Source organism: Pezoporus wallicus, unplaced genomic scaffold (assembly GCF_028554395.1).
Source record: "Pezoporus wallicus isolate ANWC-B61680 ecotype Strahan unplaced genomic scaffold, APGP_CSIRO_Pwel_v1 scaffold_2617, whole genome shotgun sequence".
NCBI lineage: Eukaryota > Metazoa > Chordata > Aves > Psittaciformes > Psittacidae > Pezoporus > Pezoporus wallicus.
In genome coordinates, this window is record NW_026637592.1 from 1,161,217 (window position 1) to 1,173,818 (window position 12,602).

At 39.6% G+C, this 12,602-nt stretch overlaps 1 protein-coding gene across 24 annotated transcripts in view; it reads left to right on the forward strand.

The window, feature by feature from the left end:
- Positions 1-12,602, forward strand: part of ESRRG (estrogen related receptor gamma) — a 402,312-nt gene that overhangs the window by 264,391 nt on the left and 125,319 nt on the right. For all 24 annotated transcript variants that reach the window (XM_057406441.1, XM_057406448.1, XM_057406457.1 and 21 more), the window contains one exon: positions 11,593-12,008. In XM_057406441.1, coding sequence (XP_057262424.1) covers positions 11,593-12,008 — 416 coding nt within the window. The remainder of the gene's footprint in view (positions 1-11,592; positions 12,009-12,602) is intronic.

The window sequence follows — 12,602 nt, forward strand, 5'->3', positions numbered from 1 at the left end:
TCCTTCAGTGTCAGTGTGCTTTTCTTTGGGTGTAGTAGGTTATAGTATTGCACTTATATCTTGTTTATCAGAGTATCAGGACCTTAGACCCCCTGAAATCACAGGCTGGGTTTGGGAATAACACCATTAGCTAGTATGATTTGCAGAGCTTCAGAGTTGCTGGGTCTATTCCCCTGTCTGCAAGGTTTTGACCCACAATGTATGGCAGATGTACTGTATTTAGAATGCATTTGATTTTAGTTTTTCACCTATTCTTCTGATGAAAAATGACAAACCCAGTGCTGTTTATAAAATTACCCAGATGATTTAAGCAATGTGAGAATCAATCAGTGAATATTGGAGGAGGAGACTTCTTCAGAATTCCTGTTGATTTTCAGAACTGACATCTCCATTCACTGGTGTTTCACAGCAGTTAGAAATCTTTTACCAGGCATCTGTTTATGCATTACTATTTCATATCATGAAAACTAGCACTCCTTTTTGGATTTTACAGAATATTAGAGTATTTCTTTTCCTGATATTGCCTGCCTCTTCCATTTCAAATCCTGACAAAAAGCCCCCAACAACATAAAAACCTTGGGCTATTCACAACTCCACATTGCTCACACCCTGCTCACTACCCTCTGTGCTGGCTAAAGCCGTTTTTGCCGTAAGCTTTATTTTTGGGTGGGAAGGCTACACACAAAGAAATTGGGATTACTTTGACAGAAAATAAACATTTTAGTGTACGAATAAGAAGAGATCTAATTTAGCCTTAAAATAAACTTCCCATTTAGGAAAGAAATACTAATTTTAGAGTAATAAAAGCCCTGTATCTGGAAGTTCAAGGCAAGTTCTCTTCTTAGAAATAAATAGTCAGACTTCCAAGGCATGTTTTCATCAAAGCCGTGCCGAATATCCTGGATTTGGATTCCCTAGGACCTTGATTCTGTTCCATGCCATTTAGTTGGCCTGCTGAGGCAACTCTTTACTTTTCTTTGTCTTATTTTGCCCAGCTGTAAGAGGGTAAGAGGGTGCTAGTGGTACACCCTGGAATCGCAGTTTAAAATCTGTGTTAAAATCCAGAAGTAAAAGAGTGCTATTGATCATGAGTAGCATCATATTCTTATTAGTAATATTTCTCTAGGTCCTTTTTTCCTTCTTATGTTGATTTCAGGAGAACCTGGTCAAGGAGCTCTGTGTAGGAACCAAGAAGAAAGCTGAGTCTCCCCTAGACCCAGGAGATGAGGTGCTGCCTGCCTGAAAGCTCTTAACCACAGAAGAGAGCTGGTCCTTTACTTTGCTTCCCCATCCCCAAAAGTGATTGAGATTTTTGTAATTGTCACCCAGCTAACTGTAGGGCCATGGCATCCAGGAAACCATTTTCATTTGTTGTCCCAACCTCTTTGGTTTCCTACAGACATGGGCATCTTGTAATTTGAGAGAAGTATTTTTACCACTGTAGAGTCTTAACATTTCACTCCTTTTAGTTCCCTTAGCAAAAGTACAGTTTCTAGCTTTCAGTATGAAATCACGACAAAGTGATTTTTTTTTAGCCAGTACTGAAAGTGACTAAACTTGACAACAGCTGTATTTTATGACAACCTCTGCTTTCATGTCCACAGCCTACTTTCATCAGCTGTGTTTGGGATTTGTTTTTCCCTTTTATTCCCCTTCTTTGCCTCTCTCCTCCAACACCCCCCCACACCCCCCCTCCTTTTTTCAAATGTGAGCAATTCTGTCTCTCTGCACTGGCTGGAAACAAATCCTTTTACCAGGAGTACATTTTAATGGGAAGCATGCTTTGCTTAAGTCACCAGAACCTAAACTGTATAATATTCAATTTTTTACCACCCCAGAACTAAAGCTTTTTCTTGAGAGCGATGTCCAGAAGAGTAGTAGAAGAATTAGTATTATGGAACTAAACCAGATTAGGAGGGAATGTGAATTAGATTTGGTAACAGATGGTGCCGTGGAAATTAAAGGTGCTTTGCGAATGGAAGCGACAGCAGCTTGCCTCTTTCCCTCTCCTGTCTCTCTCTTTCATGCGCTTGATAGACGGGTATAAATCACAACAATCCCGTCTTGACAGCCAATTTTGAGAATTTGATCTGGTTAAAGACACGGCTTTCCTGCTCCACTCACTGAAACCGCCTGCTATTTTATTCATATATAGCACCTTGGCATATTTAGGGAAGTGGAATCACCTGCCTGCCTTTAATGAAATTTTCTTTAATTACAGTTTTAGCTCTTTAGTGTTAATTACTTTTCAATTCAGCCTGAGTTCTCAGGCTGTCTCATAGGAATGTATTTCTCTCCCCCACCCCACCTCCCTATACCATTCACGCATATGCTTTAATTTTTCTAAAGATGCTCTTCGTTGTTGGAAGTTGTTGTCAGATCCATTATAATTAGATCCTAATTATCAAAATCATCGTTATTGTGTAGGAAGAGGAAGCATTGTAAACAACTGTTAAAGTTATAGGATCTTGTTTGATGGAGGAGAACCTTTCAGGATATACATGAATAATAAACAAGCAAACAAAAAAGCCCTGCTACAAACTCTGTGTGGGAAGCATATGTCTGTCTGGATAGCAAGCACTTTCTCCTTGGAAGGAAAATCCACCCAGGTTATCTCTACATATCTGCTCCCTAATCCTACATTTTTCCAGAAAAGATTATAATAAAATTCCCCTGCTTCAGTTTGCTTATGTAAATACTGATTTTTGCACCTCTCATTCAGCTATCCAGATATAACAGTCACATTCCTGATGTGTAACAGAATTGACGCATAGTTGCCTTAAACGTGAAAGAGTAATTGTATTAAGGCAGCAAGACTTGGGCGTAGAGACTGCTGTGGTGCATGGGGATGTGGAGATGCTTCTGCATAAAAAGTAAGAACCTCTCAAAGTAAAGAGAAGATCCTTAGAGCTGGCAACTAACAGTTGGTAGAAATAAAGCTTCCTACTGGCAGTCAAATCAAATGTAGTAACAACTCAGCGACTCCCTGCTGCTAGCTGACAGCATGGTGTAACACAATGGGACAAACATTCACTTAAACAATGATTGTGGGAAAACGTCATTTTCCAATTCACCAAGTAGCTTTTTGGTTGCTTGTGTGTGAGTGCATATACGTGTGTGTGGGGATTTAGAACTGGCTGGGAGGACCAGAGCAGGCTGAGCAAAGAGGGTGGGAGAAGGATGGCTTGCTTTTGTAAGTTTTAGCCCTGAGCCTGTTAAGGCACTCACTCTCTGATACTATTTCTGGCACATTTTTTCTAATTGCTTCTCCAATTTAACAGAGCTTGGCTGGCAAATTGTAATTCTGTTATAAATCTGCAGATGAGCAGGGAGGGAGCTGGGGGGAGACAGGTACACGGTGTGCACACACCTACACTCTGCCTCTCAGCTAGAAATGGAAAATCTGGTGAAGCAAACTTTTGACTCTTGAGACTGAAGGCGTGTTATTTGTCTTCTTTTTCCTTCTGGAAAGTGATGAGTGACAGCTATGTCTCTCTGATCTGAGGTACTGGCTTTCTGGCTGGTGCAAGTAACTGCTTTTGATGCTGTAATCATTTCAAAATAATCCCTCTTTAGAAAGCCTGTTACGTTCTTGAGTGAATCTTTACTTATTTTTGTAGGTTTGTATTTTTGCTCCCTTGAAGTGTAGCTAAACGTAGCTTTTTATTTTCTTTCACTATTTCAGTTGATTTCTCTTAATAAAAAGAATCCTCACAATTAATAATTAGATGACTCCTGGACACTTTAGCCTGTCCTCTGGGGCCTAGAGATGTCAGGTGGCCTCCACCTGATACCACTGCAAGTAAAATGATGTTCCACCATGGAAAAACACCTCAGTTTTTAACCAGAGTATTTTGCTGTCTTCCAACATGTGGCATGAATTAAAAGTGTTAGTTTGCAGCTTGAAAAGAGAGTAATAAAATCTTAATCTTCATGATCAATATATTGCTTTTCATATGATGAGGCATCACCATCGTACTAGTAGTCACATTGCAGTCTTTTGGTTGAAAACGTTTGGGCATGGAAAGTCTCCCAGAGTGAGTTTCTGCAGCTCTCCAGGCTCCTCTCACTGCAGAGCTGACTCGTTTGAGGCATGTCAAGTATTGCAGCAATGAAAGTATGTCACATTAGGCTAGAAGCCAGTACATGGGAGAAGGTAAGCCTAATCGTAATGATGCGACTGTAACTTCAAACAGCAGCCATGTTCTAACTGTAAAAATGTTAGAAACGCAGGAGAAAAAGAGAAACCTAAAAATTTAAATAGGCATATGAAGTATTTACTAAAGCTTGATTTGTATCAGAGCCATAATATATGCACAAAAGACAAAATCATATATTTCTTCTATGTATAACTCTCAGGCATTCCAGGATGAATTTGATTTAAAGTGCCATCTACTTGTGTTGTCTTCCCTTCAGTATTTTCAAGCCCGCCTGCCTCCCCCCCTTTTTTTTCCCCAGTTTTTGAAAACTGAATTATCAGAGCATACCAAAAAAGCATTTTTTTTTCCCCACTTGAAATACATGAAATCTGTAGAAGTAGGCAAGTCTTTTCTGCAGGAAACATTGGGTGGTGATGGCCTGCTAGTAGTGGTGCATAACAGAGCTAACAGGGCATGTGTTACATACACATGTGAAAATAAAGTCAGTTTTGTGATGTTTATATCAGCTTTATTTTTTGTTTTTTAGTTGGAGGATGGTTTGTTTTGGTTTTGTAAGTGTGTTGCAGTGACATATATTGGATGCATTGGATACTGTGTCACTGAGGGCTGGCTGGCACCTCTTCAGATGTCTGGTGCTTTGGCTCAAAGGTGCAGGGTCTTTGTGTATTCTTCCTTCTTTGCTTTTTGTTCCCAAAAGAGTATCTGAGGTAAAGAATAATCATTTTGCAGTCTGAAAGGGTTTAAATCCTGTTGGCTTTGAGTGCTTCAGCTTTTAAATTCACGAGAGTGATGTTACAGCCTGTCGAGCCATAGGATCTGTATGCTGCAGAGCTTGTGCATGTCTAAGGATACATTTAATTAAACCAGCATTAGTGCATCTATACAGACTTATTAAAACACTTAGTTTGTCTCAATAATATTGATTAAATAGCAGTAGTTTGTTTAATCTAAGTGTATTTTTGCTATTGCTGCATTACTTCCAAGTAATCAGGGTAATAGTCATCATCAGTGAAATATCACGTTAGTTATGAAGTAATGCCGTAAGAATTGATTTAGACTTGGCAGGAAAGGAGCGTTTTCTGTCATACAGTGCCAAAGCCTGATTTGGATTATTAGAATGAGAGTTTTAAAAGTAATTTCTGTGCGTTATAAACAGGGTGTGTTTTATAGGCTTATAGGTTATTCCATACTCTGAGTATCCATTATATCAAAGAACACCTCAGACAGTTAATTATGCAAAACATCATGTAAGTAATTGCAGAGTATTATTATGCATTTAAGAGTTTTATTGATTTGCCAGTTGCTCACTTACAGTATTTAGAGCTATAAACAGGGGATGCTCACCCTCAGTTGAAATAGGTCCAAGGAAATGAGCTAAAGATAAATGACGCTAGTATGCATTGTTGCATCAGATGTAGTCCTTAAATGCAGAAGCTGTCAACAGTGATAATTTGCAACACATTGGGGTATCTCAGGATCATTTCCTTCTTGTTAACAAAGTGTATCAGCCAGGAAGCACAGTGAATCAACTTGAAACAGAAAAGGAAGGCATAATGAATATGTATATACAGGGGGGAGGAGGGAGGTTCAAATAATTCCCCCTCATTTTGGAGAGTCTAGTAGTTGTAAGTCAGCCACTTGAAAAAGCAGCATGGAAAACAAGCTAAGTGCAGCCTCTCAGAATAGATACAGATAATGGTTTGGTTTGCTAAACTCAAAAGTGTGATCTTCCACTGCCTTCTGTGTAGGTGGTGCTTTAGCAGAGCTTGGTCGATGGCATATGGAGCAGTAATAACTGTTTGGGAACCTGGATGCTCTGTCAGCAGTCATCAGCTAACTCAGGCCACTGCTGGTAACAACATGATGGCTTAGCGCATTGCTTCTTCTGTACCGGCTGCTGGTGGCTGTGACAGATGTTCTGGAAGACATCATTGGCTTGCTTTGCTTTCCCTTACCAAGGTGAAGGTTTCAAGAAAATGTAAAACGAAGAAGAAATTACGAAGCCCAGTGAAACATTTAACATTTGTTTGAAAAAAAAAACCAAACAAAACACACCACCACAGCCCTTCTGTTTTGTACAATGTGCTCTTTACTACATGGTTGCGCATGTGTGCTCATTAATGAAGATGTAATGCATAATAACAGTTTTGTTTGTCTGTGCATGGCACGAGATTAGCAATTCTTTGCAATTAATGATCTCATCCACTAGGTTAACCAAGCAGGCCTTACGATATTCCTTATTAAAAGAAGTCCTTTCTTTTTCTTTCTCCGAACTAAGCCGGTGCACCTTAATGCAATGATGATATGTTAGACTCAGCAGTTGTCAAAGCATCGTATTACTGTGATGCCATAATGACACCCTGTCTCTGTAAAGTAGTCATGTTTTCTCAAATCACACGTTGCACCGTTGATTTCTGACATGACACTTCATTCAGTCGCTTTCCTTTTCTTTGGCATCTCCATTCTCTGACAATAGCAGCTGGTGCCCATTTTCCTAAGTGATTCGCATTTTGCCACTTTACTAGAGTGCAATTAGCTGAAGCAGGAGAAAAAAAAAAAAGCTCAGTGTAAAGCAGCTCGGCTGAAATTGTTACTCAGCTCTTTAATAGGACCCAGTAAGAGTCTTGAGGTGTTGTCGTGGGTGCTGAAGCAAGAAGCAGCGTTTTCATTTCTTTCCTCACAAACATTTTTATTCTCTTACATTCAGAGAAGCAGAGTATGGGAAATCAGCTGGAACACGCTGCACTGTTTTCTGCCTTTTGGTTTTGATGTAGACCTGTGAAATGATACCGAAAGCAAGCACGGTACGTGTGAGGGAATGTGATCTTTATGGTCAAAGCAAGGACTGGCTTCCATTCCTGGCTATAGACTTAACTGTGTCACCTACTCTAAGACTTTCTTTCATGCATTTATTTCCATAGTTAACACTTGAGGATAGCAAGACCTTTTTGGTTGACATCTACATGAGTCAGTAGGATGTATCCTAGGAAGATCAGATGGATTGCACTGATGGTGTAAAAAGTTCCTAGGTGTGCATAATAACATTGCCTCAATAATGCTCCCATGTAGTGGCTGTCATTAAAAATGTTAACTGCTAGCAACCTATTTTGACATTTCTGGAAATAGGGAATTCTCTCTTCAAGAAAAGAGAAACTTCATGTGCAGGTAAAACCAGACTTTTGTGTTGGTCTACAATAAAGGTGCTCCCTCTAATTATTGTGACTAATTATTACTGTCACTGAAACCACCAGTGCAGCTCCGAAGTAGTGAATGATGCTGTAAGCAGAGCTTTTCCTACTGTAAAAGTGAGCCTGAAATATGCGGCTTATGAAGTATTGGCATGTTGTTTTGCTTCCTTTAGGTATTGGTAAGAAGGGATATGAGGGGAAAAAGTAAGTTTCTAAACCAATTGCATGTATGGATGGAATATAAAGAGCTCCCAGTAACTCGGGTGGGAAGGCTTTCTTTTTTAAGGCTATATACTGTAATCAGATGCAGTTAATTTTTGCACTCCTCTTGTCTATTGATACTGATTTAACCAGTGTCAGCACTGTCAATATCATTAGTAATGTGGCAGGTAGATGGAAATACAAATGTGATTGCATTAATAAATTCTTAATATATTCAACCTTTCATAAGCACATAGCATTACAATTTATTCACTATTGTTTAAAGCAGGAGTTGCATATTGAAGTAATCTCTCATTGTACCTTTCGGTCAGCAGTGACTGGCTTCAGGTTTAACTTAAGCAGAGTAGTTGTGAAGTAAATTTAGTAGAGATGTGTAGAGCCATACTATATATTGCATATTACTCAAGGCTTGCAGCACCCTGTGTGGTTTCTCTTGTACAGGGGCATGGAAATGCTTCTAGAGCCAATTAGGTATTTTCCCTAAAATTACTGAGCTACCATTTGTTAGAAAACTTAACCTTAGAACAGCTCATCCCAAATGGAGCTGCCAGTTATTTGACTTAAGCTCTAGTAAAGAAAAAAAACAACCCCACCAAGGCTTTAAAATAAATACTGCACATTTTTATATGACACATGTTATTTCTATTCATAAACCTTAACTAAATTTAGATTTTTATTAATCCAATGTGACCTAAAAATTTTGCATTAACAGCACAATGTGGAATTGGGCTTATTCTCTCTGAATGCAGATAAAGCCATCATCTTGAAAATAGCTCTTTCTGACAAAAAGGTGTTCTTTTGAAATGAAGTCTTATTCACTACACTCCTCTTAGAGTTAATGTGAATTTTAGTGCCTCTAATTTTAGATTGAAGTGAAGTCTAGAATAAAACCCACTGGCTGACAATTGAATTTATAGATAGTTGTGAATATTTCAGGCTTGAATAATAGAGCTGTAGAATTTCAGACTCTGAGAGGAAGAGAGAATTAAACTCCAACTGTAGTTTTAGACTATAATGCAATGGTGTCTAGGAATTCTTCAGTGTAACGAGCTAAGTAGTAATTAGGAGGGAACTGAGGGAGGGATTTTACAGAGATCTGGCTTAGGCATTATTCCAAGTGTTCAGCATGATAATTTGATGGTGGTCACACCTGCCATCCATGTAAGATGGCTCTTGAATTACTTTTGTTCAAGCTGTGGTATAGTAACAAAGGAGGGAAAGCCGAAGGTGTCTGTTGCCCACCCACAGCTAGTACCCAGCCTTCCTCTGCTTCACCTTTGGGGGATCGGGAAAGTTTTTGTCCTCGGAGTCAGGCACTGTTGTTTTCGTTTTTCTGTGGAATGGTTAATGTTTTAATTGCACTTGTGCTTTGCCAGCATGCGCCAATCAAGACTGTACTGTTTAAGCTGTAGACAAAAGCAGCTCTATCTTGGTTAGTACCAGAAACTGCTACTTCAGAAGCATTAACAGACTAGCTTTAGCCTATGCAACACCGGTGATCACATAATGCTTGTACAACTGAGATTGTATGTTGGTTCTGACCGCTTGGAGTGGGAGATAGCTGCTTTTGCACCAGCTAAAACAACGTGCATTTGGGCAATCACGTAATTGCCAATGGTTTTTATGGGAAGGGTGACATTTGAGTGTATTATCGCACAAATCTGAGAAAGCCAAACCAGCAATGGGTGTCTTAGGCACGAACATGCCATCAAGCTGTAGGTGGAGACTCTTATTTTGAGACTTTATATGTGGAGTCTCAGCAGATGGGAGGTAAAAAGAAGACCAACTACCTGTTTAGTCAATGAAAGTGCCTTGCTGTTAGTGTATAGAAAAGTAATATACAAAATAAGTTGGTGGAACGTGAAAGTTAATTGATGCTTTTAATCATAGCCATATAAAATTCAGTGTCAAAGAGAGAGGAGATGGCGACACCATGTTTTAGTACCCTAATAACTTCTAACTCTAGTCTAAGATCATAATGTATGTGAGAGCGGTCCAGTAATTATAAGGTAATAAGTGGAGGGGTGGTATAAGTGCTCTAAATTAAAAGAAATTCACAGAGCCGCTGGAAGTCAGTGCCGACCCGTTTTCTTTCAAACGTGGACTTGAGAAAAGTGCTTAGCCCAGAGTGCAACTAAAGAGACAAGAGAGAGCTGTCTATTAATTACAGCACTCATTAACAGTGACGGCCACAAGGCAGCAGATGCAGAAGAAAAGGCACAGGCTACTGCAGGCTGGCTAGGGGATTTCCCTCCCGCCCCCTTCCAGTTCTTGAAGAAAGGACAACACAAGCAGGTGGTCCAGTGTAATAAGATATTTTCACACCTTTAACCTTCCCATTTCCTTGGTTTATTTACTGGCACCAGGTAGCTCTCTCCTTTTACCTCCCCAAATAAATACTGGTCTTAAGTGTGGATGGTAACGATTCTGCTCATCGGTTTGGCTGTTGCCCAAATTCACGTGTCATTTGTTTCCAGTAGTATTTTACAGTAAAAATCACAGCAATTGATTGGTCCCAAATAAGATTTGTGGGCACTGATTTTAGGGTAAATTTCATCCTAAGTGGGCATCTTTAATGAAGGCTTAGGCTTTGATCTTGGTTTCTCTCATTGGAAAGGAAGCAAACTCTGGATTGATGCCTGTTTTTCCATTGGTGAACTTGATTTCAGATCTTGAAGCAGAAATTGATTTTATTTTTGTTATTTTACTTTATACACAGAAAGGTGAAAAAGTGAAAGCATGAGCTCAAAAATGAGTTTGGAAAATTAAGTCAGATTGTCTGGCCTCATGCGTTTGCTTTGAAAACATGAATCTGTAGCTCTGGGTGGGTGGCCTTATGGGGTCGTTGCTTTTCTGCTGAGAATTTTTCTAGAGAAATGCTCATATCTGTCACCTATACTTTGGCAGCCTCTGAGTTTAATGTCAGGAAAATGCTGAGTAGGCCATTTGCTACTGTGGTCTTATAATCACAGTGGGAGAAAATGAAGATAGTATCTGGTTTCGAGCTTTCTAACTGTTATTTTTGTCCTTTGTTCTCCCTAAAATATGTTTAAAACCAAGAAAAATCTTTGAGATTACTAGACAAAGAAGGTTCCTCCCTCTCCTATATAAAGCACTAATTTGTCAAATCAAGTGTTACATAGTTTTTTTTTAAATGTTTAATCCTGAAAATGTGAGAACTGAGGAGTAAGGTTCTCACCTTCTGAAAGACAAACTTCTATCTAAAATTTCCTCTAATATATGTTGGGGTTTTTTTTAATCCAAGAGTGGAAGCCATAAAATGACATTCCTATAGAGCTGCAGATATATGGGATAGTAGCATAGTTATTACTGGTTAGTCTGAAGATAATGGCTGGAAAGTAATTGCAGGCAGAGCTGATGAATCATTTCACAGATTTTGTGAAAATGGAGTCCAGCCTTAATAATTTGTTAGAGTTTCCCATTGGTGTGCTACTGTGTTGCTAAATAGCTGTATCTATAATAAAACAGTATTAATAAAGGGAAATAAAGAAGACTTGCTCTTCAGTTCTGGGATCAGATCAATAGATGATGGATACATGTTAGTTTAGGGTCTTGACAAATATTAATTACAGAGCAGAACCTTTATGTGATCAAACTCAGAAGTATTTGCTCCTCATAGTGCTGGGATTTATAAATAAGGAAAGTAGTGATGGCAGAAAGATGACATTTAATAGCCAAGTCATCTAATGGGGTTTCCTTAATTTTTTGACTCGCTAGATGACAAGTTCAGAATCCAGAGTTGATGTGAAGTTGACATGTAGCCTAGAGGGCAGGTGGAGGGGACAACAGATGGATTTGGTCTCTTTAAATTTTTTGTTTACTGCCTGTCTGGAGCTTTGACAAAGCTCTGTCATGCCCTTATGCTGATTACCTTCTTGTAGAACAAGAGGTATTGACTAATGAATGAATGATGTGCAGTCCCTAACCCTTCCACAGAGCAGCCTTAAAGAGCGTTGTCTTTAATACACAGATTCTTCTTTCTCTCCCTCTCCCCACTACAGGCTTCTCTGCAGAATGTCAAGCAAAGATCGACACATTGATTCTAGCTGTTCGTCGTACATCAAGACGGAACCGTCAAGCCCTGCCTCTCTGACGGACAGCATCAACCACCACAGCCCCGGTGGCTCCTCAGACGCCAGCGGGAGCTACAGTTCCACCATGAATGGACATCAGAACGGGCTGGACTCACCTCCCCTCTACCCTTCAGCCACAGGGCTTGGGGGCAACGGGCCGGTCAGGAAACGGTATGACGACTGCTCCAGTACCATCGCTGAAGATTCACAGACCAAGTGTGAATATATGCTGAACTCGATGCCCAAAAGACTGTGTTTGGTGTGTGGTGACATTGCATCAGGGTACCACTATGGAGTGGCTTCCTGTGAGGCCTGCAAAGCTTTCTTCAAGAGGACAATTCAAGGTTGGTTGTTCTTTAAGTTTCTTTTCTCTCTTTTGCTCTAAGTAAAATAGTATGATCCTTGACTCAATCCTGTTAGGACTTCAGGCTGTATCTTTTCATTCTTCATAGTGTTTAGTCCTACAGAAGTTACTCATGAAAAAGCCTCTTTGGGCTTCTTTGGGAAAGAAGCCACATTGATTTTGATTACGAAAAATCGAAAAACATTGAAGCTGTCTGGTGCACATTCAGGTTTGTTTTCTGTATGAGTTTCTCATGGACTCTCATAAATGATTGTTGAGTAGAAAACTGATTATTTTCCAAAGGTTGTCATGGATACCTCTTGAGCGCACCTTGTGGCTGGCACACAGGGATCACACTTGCGTTTTACTCCTAGTTATACCATTACCATACTGGAAATTGGTACAGAAATCCAGCTTATTTTGGTTAAAACACTAGTACATTTAAAATTGGAGCAAGATCTAATGGTGTACTGCTTTGTGAATATCAGTGTGTGAATAACTGGTCAATACGATAGACAGTGGCCTTAAACAGGTTCAACAACTATCTAAAAGATTACATTCTAAGGAGCATAAGCTGGCACCTTTTGGTATCTGC